At 38.6% G+C, this 19,772-nt stretch overlaps 1 protein-coding gene across 1 annotated transcript; it reads right to left on the bottom strand.

Moving 5' to 3' along the window:
- Positions 1-3,492: 3,492 nt before the first annotated feature.
- On the bottom strand, positions 3,493-19,121 carry LOC117551735 (spermatogenesis-associated protein 48). Its single transcript, XM_034224722.1, has 9 exons — positions 18,722-19,121; positions 13,062-13,153; positions 9,798-9,880; positions 9,274-9,412; positions 7,762-7,829; positions 7,191-7,232; positions 6,977-7,084; positions 6,645-6,749; positions 3,493-3,628 (listed from the first exon to the last, which is right to left on the bottom strand). The coding sequence occupies exons 1-9, from the start codon at positions 19,119-19,121 to the stop codon at positions 3,493-3,495; spliced, it is 1,173 nt and encodes a 390-aa protein (XP_034080613.1).
- Positions 19,122-19,772: the final 651 nt, after the last annotated feature.

Genomic DNA, 19,772 nt, shown 5'->3' on the forward strand with positions numbered 1-19,772 from the left:
TTATTATGACAACAAATGTCACACAACTGTATTGGGTTAGTCGAAAGCAATAATATTAAGTTGAACATAATCTGTTGACATAACATTTAATTAAACTCAACGTTTCAGTTTGGTCAGTGCAGGTTGCCCATCTCTATGTCTCTTTAGAGGCTGGCGCTGTGGGAATTGTAGTTTTTATACAATATTTGGCCCTTTTTACAAAACAAAAGACTGGCTCTAACAATATTTTTATGAAAATGTGCCTTCAAATTGAAGCAGATTTGTGCAGAGGGCTTTTTCAAGGTGACTTAATTCTGCAGCCTTTAAGGTTTTACTACTTGCTGTAATCCGCGGCGGCAAATCAAACATAACCCTGAGCTCCTCCGGGTTAATCCACAACCTGAAGCCAGCCGTGTTGCTGTAATTAATATCATTACCTGGCAAGACTCAAGACATCATCAGGCGATGTATCCGGTCGACTACGGAACAATAGGCTCCGGCTGCTTCTTATTTCATGGATCTTTAAGCAGTATTCACGGTTTCACATTTGGAAGCACGAGCAGCATGTAACCCTTAATTGGTTTCAACACCTTAATAAGTCAAAGGCGTTCAAGACTGATAATCACATTAAATAGTCCAATTTATCTATAAAGTCAATTGCAAACTGAAAAACTCTCTTTCTTTAGGAATGCATTATGCTGTGAGGATGTCAGAGTAAATTAAATTCCCCCTCTGCACACTAAAGCATCTATTTCCTTATGGTAATTATCTGCTGGAATAGACGTGTCACTAGAAGGAGTCAGGCATGCTTGACATTTAGCCTTTTTATGGAGCGGCGATGAGTAAAAATTAAGATGAGGGAGAGGAAATTAATCTGCAGCCCAGGCAGGCATTGAGAGATCCTGGAGGATAGGGGCTGAATCAATCATGATGTTTGTGAGCCTGTTTTCAAAAGGAGTCGGTGATGAGATTCAGACCACAGGCTGGAAAATCTGAAGGTGGGGGAGGGGGGCGCGTTTAGAAAACAGAGTTGCTATAAGGAGGTTTATGCAGTTTTGAATGGTTTCAACACAACACTAAACATTAAAACGCAGGTACAATACAACATTTTAAAGAAATTATTTTGGAAATTATTTTTCTTTTGCTGAGAGTTGGAGGAAAATATTGACGTTATTTCCATGTCTTGGGATAAGAGCTAGCCGGAGATGTCAAAATGTGTATTTGTTATTTATTTCAGGTGCTGAAAGGTACATTTTTCAACCTTTTGACAGAGCTGCTTTAGCAGCTGTCCTGTTTCCAGTTTCCCTGTGTGTGAGCGCTGTCAATCTTCTCATTTAACTCAGCAAAAAAGCAAATAAGTGTATTTTCCAAAATGTCAAACTATACTGTCAAACTGTCAAAAACATCTCCAAACGTCCTCAATAATGAAGGCTAATTCCTCTATTTAAATAGTGGGGGATCATATTGAAGGCTGGCTTCCTAAATGTAGCTTTAAGTGAAGATTGTCCAGCACATTAATTGGTGGTTACTGGACGTCAATCACCAGGAGGGCACCCTCAAGTCTAGTGCATTGTAAAGGAACAGATACATCTTAGTCAGTATTATTTATTACACTGATCATTAATGAAACATTGTGTTCAAATAAATTGCGACCAATGTCGGGCAGGAAGAGTATATTGTGTTGATAAAACTGCAAATGGAATTCAGTCATTACATTACAGTTACTAAACCCAGTGATGCTGCTGTTCTTTAAGTTTAGGACTGTACTGTCTTACCAGGAGTTTGATGGAGGCGGATATCAGCTTGCTCTCAGTTGTCTGAGGAGAGAAGGACAAGTCCATGTAAGCTCGAGTTAGTGGAGGTGTTGGGAGGCATCTAAAAAAGGTGAAATGGGAATCCTGGTAACTTAAAAGTGACTTTAGTAAAATTAGAATTCTACGCTGGCTTGGCAAAATTGCCAATTAGCCTTTGGAGTCATCTGTTCAGTTTTGGACGTGTGAAGGCTGTGGCCTCACTGTGAGGACAGGACTGCTATTACTAAAACGTAAAGGCAGGCTTGTTCGAATAATGTTTGGTTTAGTTTTTCTACACATGGCACTAGACATGAAGTGTAGAGGATTCTAAATCTTTGAAGCCATCTTTGACCAAATCGAATTCATAAAGATTGTTAATTGTACCTTTGAGTAACTAAGTAAAGTAATTGAATGCATTGTCAATGCGTAATGAGTCATTGATAACATTATTAATGCAACTTGACCAAACACTACTCTATGTCTCCTGGAGATCTGAAGGGTGCTTTCCACTGTTTTAAAAAAGGAAACTAGATCAGGACTCAGTATATCTCCGCTTCTGCTGCTGCAATTCAGTCGACAAAGTGTTTGGTAGAATATTCTGCATGCACCTTTTTTTGATTTCACTATTTGTTAAAGTAATTAAATGTAAAAATAGCAGATAATTGTATTTTTAGCAGTTCAAACGTGGATTTTTCCTGCTTTTCTATGGATTATATAATATTAAATTGAGTTTTTGACAAAAACAAGAAATGACCTAGGACTTTGAGTAACTGGGATGGATGTTTTTTCCTCTTTTTCTAACGTTTTATATACCATTTATGGATGAATCCAGCAAATCATTGAACTGAATCATTGGTTGCAGCCCTAAATCTGTATGTTTTTTTAAACGTAATGACAATAAGATAATGTAGTTGCGATGTGGATGGGACTTGTGATGCATCGGTGATCACAGAACCTTTAACCTAAATCAGCAGCGTGCTCAAGTAGAAATCCTCGTGAAATGTAAATCAAACAACATATAGATAAAGAGAGACAGGAAAACCAGCTCTTCCCTATTTCCTGTCTAAGCGCGAAGCGGCAAAACACAGACATAGAGCTATAGCTGGCAGGCACTTCATAATGATGTCCATTTGCATTGCAGTCACATCGAGAGAAGCAAAAGCCTCTAAATGATGTGTGCAGCTCATACTACAGAATGCATTTAATGTGTACTTCTTGAGCAAATTATCTAAAGTTAATAAAAAAAATATGACTCATAATGCATCTCTAATACCTGGTTTTTATACTGTTAATTATCTCACTAGTGCATCAAATCCTTACTTCCCTAAATATGTTCTGTGTGTGGACCCTTTCTCTGCCCTTCTTGATAGAAACACACACACACACACACAAACACACACACACACACACACACACACACACACACACACACACACACACACACACACACACACACACACACACACACACACACACAGTGAGCAGGCAAGTGAGTCAGTGAGAGAGCGAATGTTTAAGAGGACAATGCGAGAGCTCACTACCCAGAGTTAGAAAACCACTCATCTAAATCAGGGAAATTATGATAATGGGGCATCTCATTATTCTCCAACTCTCTCCGAATCAGTCACTGACATCACATCATTATAGACGTATTCATACAAACAGATTGGATGGCATAAAATGGAAGCAGACACCTTCAAAACTTTCTCATCGCCTTTGTCTAAAGCCTCCCCGGCTGCTTGTGTTTGACAGGAAGTGCAGGTCTCAGGAAGGGGTTGCAGGGGGTCGTGGCGGTCACCATTCGTGACAGGGGGGCTGCGTGGCCAAAAGAAGGACTCCCCAATTCAGTGATTGTCCTGTGAAAATATCACAATTTTGAGTCAGAAAATCCTCATTTATTTAGATCAAGTAAACACCAAAGGCTGCTACACACTGATACTTAAAAAAACACCAGGCACTTGTGTAAGAGTGAGCTTTGGCAGGCAGAGATCCTGAGAACGTCTGACCGTTGCAACAGACAGTTAATCAATCCAAGTGCTTGTCTTTTTTTCTGTTTTGGGGAAAAAATATGGGAGGCCAGCCTAATCAGCAGAGGAAACAGATCTCAGCACCAGGAAAATGGATCTAGGTTGTGAAAAACCACGATTACCACGAGCTGCTCTGGATCCAGCCATCTGGAGATGCCTGCTCCAAAAGACGGTAAAGTTCCCGCAACTGGGGCCCGACTAGGAAACAGGTTGCACCTCCTTAACAGACAGGCAACACTCCCAGAGCGGAGGGAGGTTTGAGTGTTAAAAGCTTCCACTTGGTTCATGTACACTGACGTTATTGCTGTTAATATGTTACATTTTCTTCAATTAAATATTCTCCGTTGCTCTTGATGGCATGATCTGCTTTAAAATCTCCTCTATGCAATAATGTTATTTTGCCCTCAAATTAACCCTCTTGTCATTTTCTCCCCAGTTTTCCAAGACTTCCAATTTCCCTCCTGTCTGTCTTCAGGAACGACATCCATTGTTTTTTTAATCTCTGGCTGAACATTTCCAATTACTGTAGTCTTTACAAACTGACCATTAACTTGTATCTCACCGGCCCACTCATCCAATACAATACCATACACATTTAGCTGATGCAAAAGCCTAAAGAAATGCCAGTCAAATACATATAAAGAAGAAAAGCTCAAATACTTAATAAGAAAAAACAAATATTATAATAACAGTAATATAAAAGTCATTGTGCTAGCCCGTTTACCAATCAGTCTAGTGGGATTTGATCCTGTTGTATTTCTCTTAAAATGTCTATTAACAAACATACATGTTATTTTCTTGATTTCTTACTGATTTGTTAAACAACCAATTCATGCTTTAGGTTAGTACTGCAAATATATATTGATAATATTCAAATATTAAATTACCTGCTAACTTGTTTGATAATCCATTCATCTGTAATTTTAAATAAAAACTCAAAATATAAATCAGATGTTTCTGATTCCAGCTTCTTAAATATAAATATCTTGTGTTTTTTATAAATCCTTCCTGACAGTAAATGTAATATCTTTATCCATTGTTTTTTGGACAAAACAAGACAATTAGGACGTCATCTTGTGCTTTTAAAAACACAGACCAACATCTTTTACTATTGTCTAACATTTTAGAGTGCTAACAACTATTCGTATATTCATTAATGAAAATAATCTTTACTTGCGGCCCTACTTAAGCTGCTTTTTGGGTAATGATAATACATCTCAAGAAAGTTATACTCCTGAAATGAAATGTAAGAAAATTCTTTCTTCTAAAAAAGCATTATATAGTACTTTGAATAAGAAAAATAAAGCTGTGAAAACAAATTGTCCTACATTTTCTAACCCTCTGACGTCTTAATATCAACGATGATAACTCTGAGCTGTATTTCATTTCCAATGAATAGCAGTAAAGTACTGAATGAGCACATCTGTGTGCTGCAGCCAGAATATAACTGGAGGCATGGTATCAGTGGAGAGCATTAGAGCGCCCTCCAGTGGAGAGCTATGATTTACACCAATGCAAAAATAAAGTGGTTGGCAGTATTAATATAAAAAATATTTTAAAAAATGACTAAAAGTGGCCATATCGAATTAAAAAAATACTCAAGTAAAAGTCCTGCATTTAGAATCTTACTTAAATACAAGTACAAAAGTATTTGCATCAAAATATACTTAACGTTTCAAAAGCAAAAGTACTTTTTTCAGAATCACATATATTAAAATACTAAAATGTGTTAATTAAAGCTAATAAAGGTGCTTGATTAAATTACTTTATACTGTATACTCTTGCTGGATATCTTACCTATAATAATATGTCAATATGTTTATTTATGAGTGGCTTTGAATTTTGTATTCGTGAATAATCTGAACCTATTAGTAACTAACGTTTTCAAATAATTGCAGTGGAGTAAAAAGTACACTATTGCCTTCCTCAATGTAGTCGAGTAAAAAGTGGAGCTGCCATCCATGGAGGACCTTTACTCCCAGCGGCTCAGGCAAGACACTTCATCTGAACTTGCTCCTGTGGGTATTGTCCACAGTGGTGACCATGTATGATATGTGTAATGTGTATTTGTAAAGTGCTTTGAGCATCTGGAAAAGCGCTATAATAAATGTAAGGAATTATTATTATTATTAAGAAAGCCCTCAGGATTATAAAAGACCCCCATCACCCCAGCCACAAACTGTTCTGTCTGCTGCCGTCTGTCTGGCAGGCGGTACCGCAGCATCAGGACTAAAACCACCAGACTCAGGGACAGTTTCATCCCACAGGCAATAAGACTGTTAAACACCTGAACTTTGAAACAACATCTGTTAAACACCTGAACTGTTGAAACAACATCCATAACATTCTTCTGGCTGCTACTTAGAAATTATTCATCTAATATATCATATTCCAATCACTTGTATATAGACTCTTATTGCACTATTTCTATTCTATTTTATTTGTATTTACTTGCATTATTTTACATGTTATATCTGTTTTATTGTGTTGCACTGTTGGAGGAGCCTGTGACCTAAGATGTTCATCGACATAACTAAACTGTAGCTATGTACGAATGACAATAAAAGCCTTGAATCTTGAATCTTGTATAAAGTTGAATATACTTAGGTAAAGTACAATTACCTCAAAGTTGTACTTAAGTTCAGTACTTGAGTAGATGTACTGATGGTGGGAGAAAGACATCTCAGTGAATACAACAAAACAGAAAGAAATAACCATAAAAATATCATGAGAATGATCAATAATTTCTAGTAATGAATAAAATAGCACTTGCTTTGAGTCCTTGTCAGATAATGGCTTATTTTGCTGCCTAAGTGGCCTCATAAATGTTAGTGTGAAGACTCACTCAGAGGAGCGTGCAGGCCGGGAGACAGCTGGGACGGAGACTGCAGCCTCAGCAGCAGAGTTAGCATACGCAGCCCTGCCTGTATATCCAGGGATGGTGGTTCGGCTGGCACAAATCACAAGTTTACACATTATTTATCAGGATCTGTTACAGGAGGCTGAACATCACCGCGTGAGAGGAATTTCAAAGGCTGAGGCTGCTCCAGAATCTGCTTTAGTCACCCTGGATGCAATAAAAAAACATTTCAAGTGCAAAACATATTTCATGCTGGATTAATAGCACTCTTGAGATGCGCGGCGAAGGAGTGTGTGCGTCATAAAAGTGTGTCTCACCGCGCTGTAGGCACATACGGGGGCACCACGCTCCTCTTCAGGGTCAGTGGGAGAAAGTGTTGGTCCATGTTGTCGATATTATGCATGTTCTCAGAGCCGATCGTACCGCTGTACATACATAAGATCACCAAGGTCAGCTCTGTGCACTATGGATTGGATTCATGAACTCATGCTAACATATGTGTGAGTCATTTGCTCTCAAACATGTACTCACGTGTACAGAGGGATCTGACCTGACCTCGGACATCCACTGCAGCTGAATAAAGGAGGGAGGGGTATTGCTTTAAAGCCGGTGATCATTATTAAAAGGATAGTTGAGGGAGATGTTAGGTTGTTTGAGGTACTTATCCATAGTCATTGTATTACCTTAACAAAAAGGCCCATCTAGAAAATTTGATTTCAATTGAAGTGTTCTCTGTATTTAGAAGATTGTCAACGCTTCATTGATCGAGGCAGCGGCAGGCCAGCAACGTCCCGTGTTCTGCGAGGTAAAATGTTTTTGTCAATGGAGTCTGGCGGCTTTGAAGAGACAATAGATAACAGCCTAAGTGCCACGACAGAAAGGTAAAGTGGTGATAAATATATAATTACAGTGTACACTACAACTCGTATTATTTGGGCCTTTTTCGGGAAGCTAAAACCACCTATCCACAGCACTCTTGTCTGTTTCTACAAACTGTAGAAAATACACTCACTATGGATGTTACCTCATTCAACCCCACTTCAAACTATCCCTTTTATGTAACTGCTCTTAGAAAGAGAGTCTTTGTTTGTTAAAAACTTACAATGATATTGGTTTCTTGGCATCACTCCAGGATCGAAGCTGCTGCCTGTTCCACTCTGCTCCAACAGACTTGGATAAGACAGCAAGGAGAGGTCTTTTAGCAGAAGTTATCAGGGACCTTTAGTAAGAAACCCCGCTCTTTAAACCATATACACGTTCACTTTACTACATCAACACACTTAGATACTGCAGACATGTGACAATGTTCACGTCGGTAAATGCTGCACCGCTGTTAACTAGGGATGGGAACGATTAATCGAATATTTATTCAGGTGTTCGAATATGAATTATGAATATTTGTATTCTTAATATATATTTTTTTGGGAGGGGTGCCTAAGTTGATTACATATTATCAAATGGAATAATTCAATGTACACGACAGTGCCATAGCTAAATGTGTTAGGTCTAAAGGTGTGTTTTGCTCCGCTCACCGGCCCCTCTCAGCGGGCAGAGCTGCAGGTGCTGATCTCTCTCTCGCGTCCGGTTATACTTCACTCGTGTTTATGTCCAAATCCATCAGATCTAGCTAGTTCTAGCCAATGATATGGCTGCTGCCCCTCCCTACACGCAGATCACGCAGACTCAAACCTCATCTTATGCCCAAATTCCAGCTGAGAGGGTCTTCTCTACAGCTGGCCTGATTGTGAATCGCACCTGCCTCTCCCCTGAGTAGACATGCTCATATTCTTAAACAAGAATGAGTATTGAACAGCTGCATTCTGTGCATAGGCCCTGTTATAGGTTGCTGATCTCTGTTGTCACGGGTTACGTTGCCCTAACCCGTTATGTTGTTCGTGTATGATCCCTCTTTCATTTAAAAACCAAGTTATGTTTTAAGCATGAAAGCTGTAGGCCTATAGCTGTCAACTGTTCAAACTGTGATCACCAGTTCAATACATTTGACAAATTCGACTTGGTTTCTATACTTATTTGAACATGTATTTATTTATTTTTTATAGGATATGTACATTTCGGTTAATCGGTTAACCGTTTTTTTGGGGGTCGAATATTCGAATATACCTTTGCTTTCAAATTCCCATCCCTACTGTTAACGATACCTTTCCCAAAAATCTATATATATATATAACTATACTTATTAGAAGGAAACTCGCTTTTCATTTTGAGAGACTATAACAGTGTGTTTTGTATACTGTCAATACTTACAATTATTCTAGATAGTAAAAAACTCCCCCCCACTTTTTGGTGTCCCTATTTTCTGTTTTGAGCTACTTTTTTTTGCTGCGATTTGTATTTGCAGCGTTTCATTTACGCTGCGCTTTTAGTAAACACTGCATATGTTTCATCAAGTTGGTGATTGTTTTTCTAAATGCTGCGCAGGGGTTGTCAAGTATGTGAAGATGTTTCTTCTTTTGCATGTGTTTTGGCACATTTGAGGTTTTAATATTTGCATAATTTTTCAAAGTGAAGCGCGTTTCTCCCAATGTAAGTGTTTTGGGCTGTTGTAGTGCGGAGGCACGTTTCGGCCACCGGAGTTTGTGTCTCCATGGCTTACCTGCCACAGCTGAGGTTGACTGTTGTATCGCCTCAATGAAGGACGCTCACTCACTGGGTCCGCTGTTTTTTCCAGAGTTGTTTCTGGTGCCTTCAAGCGCCGGGGTAACTTTGCATCCCAGCCAACTTCCTCATAACTCCTGAAAAAGAAAGGAAAATTCCAGCCGTTAAACATCAAAACGGATGGCCTTGACTGTCATTGAGTAGTTTGATTCCCAAAAGTTATTAGCTTTAATTTAAATACTTAAACAGCCCTCTTCATTGCACAAAGTATATTAGACAGCATATTAAGTGGGGAGCCAATTCTTCACGGAGGCTACAGTCTTGCTGCATTATTTCATTGGGCAGCAATTAACACGACAAGAGGACACATTGCTCCCTGATGACATCACAAAATCAAACCTACTCACTCTTAATAACCCTCAAGATAAAATGACACCATACATAATGAATAATGTGGGATGTATGCTTCATTTATCTTTACTAATATTGAAAGGAGACCATTAAAGGTTGCTGTGTGCAGACCTCTGTGTTGCAGAAGTGTATCTGAATCGATGAACTGCCGCTGAGTTGTCTGTCCGCAGTCTCAGATCATTAGAGAAGACATCCTTAAAAAAAGAAGAATTGTATTATATTGTCAGTGTATATTTCTTCAGGAAATAAGGCAGCAAGCGAGATTAGGATGCAAGATGCCTAATGGTCAATATTTGTGTTTAGATTTTTTAAGTTTTTTACCATCTATTTCTTTCTTTTTTATATCTTACAGTTTTTCTCGATTGCTAACACACTAAAATTATACATAAAGCACAATTTATTATTTTAACTGACACTCAAAGAGCAAAACATCGGCTCAAATCTCCAAAACTCTAAACACGTTTTCAGCTTTTCACACAATTTGCAAATAAACATGGCAAAACCACTGCACACGTTTCTCCACGTAAGACACAGGAATCTGACATAAAGTCACGTGTTAGCAGGTTTAAAACACTGATGTTCAAAATGCCTCACAGATGGACCAATGATCAAGAAACACGTTCCACCTGACCAAACACCTGATAGCATAATTGTTGGCTCATCAATCCGGATGTTAGCACTATGAAAAGACCACAGGTGAGAACTTTCTTACAGCAACAATGGAAGCCAACATGGAAGGAAGAGGAAGAGGTGGGCTGAGAGTGAGAGGAGGAGGAAGAGGTGGGCTGAGAGTGAGAGGAGGAGGAGAGGTGGGCTGAGAGTGAGAGGAGGAAGAATGAGAGGTAAAGGTAGAGCTGGAGGACGTGGACAAAGAAGAATACTCTCATGATATATCAGTGCTTATATCTGTTGTGTGAAACGTATTTACTTCATTACTGTAATTGAATTGTTGGCATGTTGCATACTATAACTGTACACAAATCCTGCACAATTTACTGTGGTAAACTCACTTTTATGCAACACAGACACTGACCATCCACTATTGTTTATCTGAAGGACTGAGAAAAAGAGGTGCAGGTGGAAGGCCAAGGATTTTCAATGAGGCACAGGAAGCAGCATTTACAAACTGGGTTTTGGCAAACAGTGCCATCACACTCACGACCCGTCCACACAGCGGCGTGCGTTGAAGCTTGCCGGCGGGCGTGTCTGAAACTCGACCAACAACCAATCACATGAATCTCCCACTCCTGACATACAAGCAGCGGTTTGATTGGCTGACGCTTCTGCAGAGGCTTCAAAAGTTGAACATTGCTCAACTTTTGCAGCGAGCCACGCCAGCAAAGCTCCGCGTCGCATCCCACAATGCAGTTCGGCGAAAAGTGACGTCACCCCATTCAAAGTGAACGGTGAAGCTTTCAACGCACGCCGCTGTGTGGACGGGCCGTTAGAGATCCGAAGAATCGTAACTATGTGCTGAGATGCATGTTGCACAATGTTATCTTTGAATACAATGAGATTTTTTTCAACAACTCATTTGTATTTCTTCATTTACTGTATTTCTGTAAACTCAAGCAACTTTCTCTGCAGAAACCTCTCTGTACAGAGCCCATAACAGATGAAAGTGCTTTAGATTATGCTCAGCAGTGTGTAGCTGGGTGGTCAAACAATCTAGTATTAAGAATGAAGTGTGTGATATTTGGTGCAAAAGTTTGCATTTGGTAAGTGTTTATGTAGTTTTGAGGGCAGTTCTTAGCAGGAGAAATGAGGTGTTTTGCACTTTGGGTGTGTGGTTTTGTGAATTGTGTTTAGTGTTCTGAGAAACTGAGCAATTAAAAAAAAAACGTGTGTTAGCAATCGAGAAAAACTGTAATAAAAAAATAGTTGACATAAAGATGTTTAAAAACCTGTGTATATAAAACGTAATTTCCAACTTAATTCTCATACAAGTAGAGCATTAGTTTGTCATATAAACAGTATTGCCTTATTCACCAGCCTAATGATCTTGTAAATTTACTCTGACTTGTTGGTCTGTAATGACTGTGAGTCCTACACCACTCCATACAAATTACCCTTAATTAAAATCCCTGCAGTAACTGTAAACAACTATCAAGGTCAAGATATTCAGATAAAAAGAGACAGAGAGTCTACATTAGCACTAAACAGAAAGTAGAAGGGGAATGTCAGGCAACCATAAATATCAAATAATAATAATAATTCATTACATTTGTATTTAGAACGCTTTTCAAGGCACTCAAAGCGCTTTACACACATTACACATATTAGACATGTAACAGTTATTACTGTGGACAATACCTACAGGAGCAAATTATGTCAGGAATGTCAGGCAACCATAAATATCAAATTTAAGGGCAATTCATCAACATTTTTGTCTGGACCAAAGTGATTGATATACTGACGATCAGACCAAAATCAGGATATAATCTAAATCAGAGTAACTCAACTTTTTGCTAGCAAAGGACCCATTACAAGATAGAGAATATACTGGGGGAACCCTGATGTATGTCCCTTTTTACATCTCCGCAGCTATGCTCCGAGTAATATGAAAGAACAACACAAGAGAAATGTATTATATAAATATTAGACATGTATAAAACATATTTGGAGATTCAGTGTTCGATTAGAATACAATCTTTTAACTTTTACGAATGTTCAATTTAAATGTGTTGCATTTGTTTAGAAAATGTTTAGAATATTTGTATTATGATATCTTAAATCAATGAATGTGAAAACTTTTCAAGACCCCTTGAGAATCACTGGTTTAAATATACAATGAAAGACAAAATGAAGACATAATCCAAGATATACTCTTTTAAATAAAAACGAATTAATCAATCAAACAATTTGATGTGTTTGTGCATCGACAAGCAGCAGTGTGTTAACCCCTCTCCTCCCACGTCTCAAACTGCATAAATGCATCAATCAAGCCTCCACTCACTAAAAAGAAAACACTTTAAACTCTTCACTACAGCCTCTGCAAGCATATCCTAAACTTGAATATGTTATGTCAAGGTAATTATGATTGAAGTACTGCGGCTCAGAAACAAAATAATAAATCATGATTATGTTCTAAAATTGAACACCTGCCTACGCTTTATGCGACCCAACGGGTGTGCTTATTACATCTACTCTTTCATACTTACTATGTGTTTGTGTTGTGATGATGAAGTGGTTAATTGATCACTGATCTGATTTATTTATTTTTATTCTAGAAAGTGAACCATCATTAGTTCAAGCTTTAGTTTGCAGTCTATTGAATACATATATTAATGGGATTTTTCTCATAAGAGTGAGAGTTAAAAGGAAAACTAAAGAACAATGAAAATAAAGATACTTTGTACTTGTACCCTTACTTACCCGAGGTCCAGTGTTTTTTTCAGGGAATCTGCTGAACGATGCTGCTTTAGTCTTCAGTGAGCGTGGGTGAACTTCAACAGGATTGTTTGAACCTTAGGATGACACGACGACTATTAAATGTTGGGAAACAGGCACACAAATTTCCCTAAAACGATTAACAGATTCTCTCAAGGCTAAATCAGCCACAATGGTGTCTTGGAGTAAAAATCCTCCATGGCCCATTGACCTCGCTTTCCTCCCACTTTCTGTGACTTGTAAATGAATCAGGTTTAAGTATCCCAATGGCACTGAGCCAACAGCAAACTACAGATGACAGTTTAATAAGACAGTGTTGTGTCTAGACCAAGAGACACAGATACCTTATTATATCACTAATAGTATAGCCTACTGCCCTTGTCAAGGCTACACAGTCAGGTTAGCTAGCATGTGTAAATCATAGGTGTAAACATGGCCGTATCTACCATTGAGGTCACCGAGGTCCGGACCTCGGTGATATTTTGCGAGCTGTGTCTATAACAAAACTTGTGAAATAATTGCGCTAAACGGGGTTCTTTGTAGTACTTCCATTTACTGACAATGGGGGCGCTGCATAACTACGTAGTCTCTGTTAAAGCAAACAGAAGAAGCCGACATGTATCAACAAACCTCCGCAGCCCGGACTTGAACCGGAGCAACGGAGGAGTGATGAGGTATCTAGAGATCTGAGTCCAGCGGGCTGCTTGTGTTCCTGCTCATCAGGACATCATAGGACCAGCAGATCCTGTGTGAACGCACTACGTTAGTCAGTGGACGTCCGACAACATGCACACTAACTTATATTGAAGCTATAGGCTATACTTTGGTTTACATAGCGTGAATAAACTAGCTAGAGAGCTAAAGTTAATTACGTTCATCCAATGTCAGAAGGATTACCTTTTAACAAACGTTGTAATGCTTTTCTTTCATTTCAATTTGAGTAAAACATTGAAGATATAACATTGTATTGTTTTCTTTTACACTGACTCAGATATAATGAAAATACTACGTCAGTCGAAGCTCAGCTTTGGTAAGGGAGAGAGAGAGAGAGAGAGAGAGAGAGAGAGAGAGAGAGAGAGAGAGAGAGAGAGAGAGAGAGAGAGAGAGAGAGAGAGAGAGAGAGAGAGAGAGAGAGAGAGAGAGAGAGAGAGAGGAACTGGAGGTAGTCACACAAAAGAATGTAGGCTTAATAACCCCATCCATCTATCTATCTGTCTATCCATCTATGTATCTATAACAATAGTCTTAATTTACAATAGGCATAATTTTAAAACAACATACATCTATTGCAGTTATGATGTCATAATAACATACAATTGTATAAAACACTGTTTGCTTACATCTTTGTTCTCTTTTGAGAATCAAACAAAACAGATTTTAATTAAATAAAAAATGCAAACAAACAAGTTAAATGAACTAAATGGCTGAATTGCTTTTAATTCACTGGCAGGAGCGACAAGTGAGGAGGAGCAAAAAGTGAACAACGAGGGAGAGGTTGAACAAAGAGAAATAGTAGAGGACAGAGAGACTAAAGAAGATGGAAGAGAGGCTGCAGGGTATGGAAAGGAGAGAGACATGGAGAGTGAATGTTGACAATGTGTTGTAATCATCTGCATGTCCAGATCGTAACAATCAACTGATTCTTATGTATTACACTTTCAAAAATAATTGATGCTGACATTGTCAGCCCACTGACATGATTTGAAATCAATATATTATCCAATGTGTGACCCCCCACAGGACTGAAAAAGCACCCAACTAGATCATGAAAATCCCAAAAATCTCGGGGTGTATCCCCCGAACCCCCTAACATGTTTGGACCTCGGTATTTAGGAAATCCTGGATACGGCCCTGTAAATACAAGGCCAAACCAGAATTATTTAATACATACACAAATATTAAACTGTAATAATAGCACAAAGTTATACTGACTCAATGTAAGGCTCCAATTTTGTTTTAAATGTAGTGACGACATGGCAGAAACAAACGTTAGCTATTAACTAGCACAGGGGTGCCCAACCAGTCGATCGCGGGGAGATTCCCAGTCGATCGCGAGATGTGTCTAAAAATAGAACAACAATATTCTGTTTTATCGTTAATGTCCTATAAAATAATCTTCCTGTGCCAGAATAATGTACTTGAACGCATCAAAGCTTTGTGATTGGCCGGCGTGACCCCATGTGTCTGGGGGTGGCTGTTGGGCAGTGGGCACTATTTCGCTGATGTTGTCCGTGTCGGAGTGACAGTCCGCACACACACAAGACCGCAATTATGGCAGAAGCAAAAAAGCCCAAAATATATAATTTTCACTCCGAGTGGGAGGATGATTATTTGTGTATCTATTCCAATTCAAAGTCCATCTGTCTCATCTGCAATGCGAGTGTGGCTTTATCGAAGAAGGGTAATTTAGGAGCGGCATTTCAAAACAGTGCACAAAAGCTACGAGACGGAATTCCCTCCTAATTCTGCCCTACGCTCCCAAAAGGGGAGGGGCCTGAAATCGCAGCTAAATGCACAGCAGTCCATTTTCACCAGGCCCAACAACAAGAGCAAGGCTGCTACCATAGCATCTTATCGTGTCAGTCACGTTCTTGCGAAACACATGAAGTCTTTCAAAGACGGCGAAGTTGTGAAAGAAACATTCCTGCCTGGAGGCTGCTGACGCGCTTTTGGGGGACAGTAAAAATAACAGTAGCATTTCAACAGGTTTTTGATATAATAAAAACTCAAGTTAGATACCGTTATTAATCAGCTGTAAGTTTTAGTTTGTTTGAACTTATTCATTATAATTATTGTACAAATGGTATAAGAATGCAAACTTAAATTGATTATAGTCTATTATCAATTCAGGTTAAGAAGCTAGTGTTGCTTGCATCCTATTTTAAAGGCATTTATTTTTATAATCTACTCAAATGCAACAAAAAAAGGGTTTGATTCTAATAATTTTGTCTTTTTTATTGCACTTTGACAGCAGATTCCTGAGTAGCTTCAGATCTGAGTTGTCTTATTAGTAAGCCTAATTTATACTTTTGTAGCAACACTATTTTTATATAATGGCAAAGAAAGGGTTCAGAGTCTTTCCTTTTTTCCTGTGTCATATGTGGCAGCACTGTTCAATGTTTCTTGAAAACATTACCCACTTGTAGTATGTGACGTGGAATAAACTCCAACTCCGTATCAACAACACTGTTGTGTAACTTCAGTTAAATACTTGTATGTGTGTAGATTAGAAAGAGGTAAGATAAAGGATCTGCAGTATTTTATGAAGTATTAATCATACAAAGGTCAGTTTTATACAAGTAGAAGTGTGTATTTACCTGGTAGTAATGGCTACGCCTCTCTATTTGGACTGGTAGATCTCAGCAGACTGGCAACTTTAAAAGTAGCTCTCGGTTCAAAAAAGGTTGGGCACCCCTGAACTAGCATAATAGCTATGTTAGCTATCAATTAGCTTGATTTGAGTCTGCAACACAACAACAAATAGCATGTAACTATATTTTAGCTTTAGTAAAACGAAATACTTACATACAAACAAATAGTGTCCAAGGTAACAAAGGAAATATATACATTTTATTCGGGAAAGTAGTCACTCTGTGTTACCATTTATCAGGGTTGCCAACTTTGGGTACCTGGCTGGAGTGAGATTTTGATATCATGGGTTTAATTACACATATGTGCACTAAATGACTGCTATCGTGTCAGCAGCGGGACCTTAGCATATATATAGGATACATATACAATATATACAAATACACAATATTGGACACAGACTATAAAGGGCACACAGTTTCATTCACTAATGAAAGTCAAACACGTTTGTTTCCATTATATATTGTCCAAATATATTAATTAACACAGTCTCACTCTCATATACTCTTTGACTCTATTTTGGTCTAGTAGAACAATAAGCAGCAGACTTTTACTTTTTATCATTTCTACTGGATCTTAGATCTGCGCAATACGGGTCGGGGATTGACCAACCGGCTCCCACTGCTCTGCTGTCTGTTAACGTTGTTAAGAGTGGTGGGGGCGGGGAGGGAGCGGATCGACAGCTCGAGCAGCTGTCAACTCAACATTGTAAATAACCAACCAAAAACGATCGCCGGTTCATCTTGTTTTTGGCGTGAGAATAGTTTGGGCAGCGTGAGAGCGTGAGATTGAGAGTGAAAGCGTGTGTCACACGCCAGATGCGTGAGAGTTGGCAACCCTGATTTATAAATAATGTGCCTTCCACTAACACTACACCTGTCCATTGTGAAGAAGGGGGCACTGTACACAACATGTTATTTTACACTTTTGAAATGAAACCAAACTATGGGAAGGACAATTAAGGTCCTGGCTAAAACTATATTAAATCACGTCAAACGATAAACAATTTAAAGGTAGAAGTGCAGATATAACCTCAAGGCCCTTTTTAAAGTGTAAATTGTTGTCATTGTTAGACATCAAGGGGTTGATTGTCAGCGACTGGCCGAAGAGGCTGTGATTCATATATTTGTAAGAAAAAAGTCCTTGTTGTTTTTTATTAATAACCAAACGTCTGATGAAATCTTGTTTTTAATGAATGCCATTCGAGACTATTATTTTCAGACAACATATTGCCCTTTGGGATCAAAGTGATCGATTGCAAACAATATTGATTATACTGCCACTTACTTGAAAAATGGTTTGGTCTATGAATAACATAGTATATGTCTGCCAAAAGCCCAAGGTAATAAAGATATACTGTCAAATAAGACTAAAGAATGCAAGACTTCTTTTAACATTCAAGAAGCTGGAGGCAGAAAATGCTTGGCATTTTATTTGAAAAATGATTAAGGCGAAACACTACAGACAAAAACATTGGGTTCTTTTTTTTTGCACTGGTCAATTTTAAGAGGGTATTTGGCTTTCATAACATGTCTTCTTTCAGACTAGTGGAAAGGAAACATCCAGCATATGAATGTACTTTTTTTGTTTGTTTCTGTTGATTTCTAATACATTGATAGTATTTAGGATTAGATAATGCCTTAATCTGCATTTTTAGACATTACAGACAACTTTCATGGTCAACTTTTATATTTTCATTTTTTTAGTACTGTTTTTTCTTCTATTTTCAGATGTTTACATTGTATAATTGTTTATTTCTAATAATGTGGAATATTTTGTTTTACATGATGCTGCAACGTAAACATTTCCCAATTTGGGATTATGTCACAAGTAAATCTTATTTTATCTTATCTTAACTTGTGATACAAAATATAAATGTTTCAATAAATCAACTTTTGAGGTTTCATGTTGATATCTATAACTTGTATTATGTTAGTAGTGTAATTCACGTGTTGCATCTCACAAAATGTTTGTACATTAATCTTTAAAGGCCATTATCTCCGAATTAGTTTGTTACTTTCATTTTTTCCCATAATCACCTAGACTCCTGTGACAATGAAATAGCTGCACATTCATTTTTCATTTAGATGTATTATTCAATGAATTGATTCTTCAGTTTATGTTGTGCCCCTGAGTGTTTGGGGCCTGGGGTCTTAAGCAAACTTTGACTGCTGTAAATATACAATCCAATTCTGACCTGCCATAAACTGTGATAAAGTATTAATATCAATGGTGTTATTTGGAGCAAATATATATTTAATCTTCTGTTATTTTACCATTGAGTCTGGCTCTAAAGGAGGCATCAGGGATCCTCCTGGAGTTCCAGGCCTTGTCTTCACTCAGGTCAACACAGACACCCGAGGCATTTGGAGCTCTTTGTGCCCTCTCTCTGGGACCAGGAGGCACCCGAAGTGCAGAGGCCACATGCTGGAAATCTATGAATTTCTGTCGACCTTTGACCCCTAGATCTACCTCCGCTCCAGCGCTGAGATGACCGCAACAATGATCCAGCAGGGGGACATCGTTTCGTAAAGGAGCCAGGTTGACATGCCCAGCAGGGGCGCGACATCCAGCATAAGGAAAGTTTGCCCGTGCAGTTTCCAGACTGGAGTTCAGCCGTCTGATGACGTGCAGCTCTGCAGACAACGGCTTGGAGGGATCCAAAACTGCTGTCATTATTGCCCGGGATGTGTGCTTGGTATAACTGCTGTCAGGAATAATGATGCAGTGAGCTCCGGTCGCCCAGAGACAGTCTTTGTTTGTTGCTCAGATCAAATTACTGATATGCAGAGAGGCAACATGACCTGCTGGCTGTGGAGGTGTGGTTCATCACATACCTTAGCACATCATTACTGTGAGAACATGTTATTCTGCAATATAATGGAGAACAAAGATCTAATAAACATCCCGTGGTATCTGTATTGGAGGGCACACACCATTAATTCACCTCAGGGTGAATTACGACAATAATGTTTCCCCTGAGCAGATATATTTTTGCAAACCTTTAACTACTTATTTATCAGAATGACCAAAAAAAAGGGTTTTGTCGGGGCGGCTTTGTCCCTGGAAAATAACTACACTGAAATGTTGTTAATGAGGAGACTCGGCCCGCCTCAGGGTTTACTGCGCTGACCCAAGAGAATGATACATTTCTTGATGGGTTTGGAATAGTTTATTTTCTTGAAAAAAAACCCAATATCAACAGAAGATAGCAGCTGTTCCTCCAAAACACCACTAGATAGAGCAAGAGAGCCTGTATTTTTCAGATGGTAACAACAGAAAATAAGACTGTCCTGTCCCTTATGAATTAAATGACAATCCACAAAT

The sequence above is a fragment of the Gymnodraco acuticeps genome, unplaced genomic scaffold (assembly GCF_902827175.1).
Source record: "Gymnodraco acuticeps unplaced genomic scaffold, fGymAcu1.1, whole genome shotgun sequence".
Taxonomy (NCBI): Eukaryota; Metazoa; Chordata; class Actinopteri; order Perciformes; family Bathydraconidae; genus Gymnodraco; species Gymnodraco acuticeps.

Coding starts and splice junctions, on each gene's coding strand:
- LOC117551735 (XM_034224722.1), bottom strand. CDS start 19,121: ATGACAGCAGTTTTGGATCCCTCCAAGCCGTTGTCTGCAGAGCTGCAC. Junction 7,830..9,273: donor GTCAACCTCAGCTGTGGCAG/GTAAGCCATGGA, acceptor GTCTTATCCAAG/TCTGTTGGAGCAGAGTGGAA. Junction 7,233..7,761: donor GCCAAGAAACCAATATCATT/GTAAGTTTTTAA, acceptor TCCTTTATTCAG/CTGCAGTGGATGTCCGAGGT.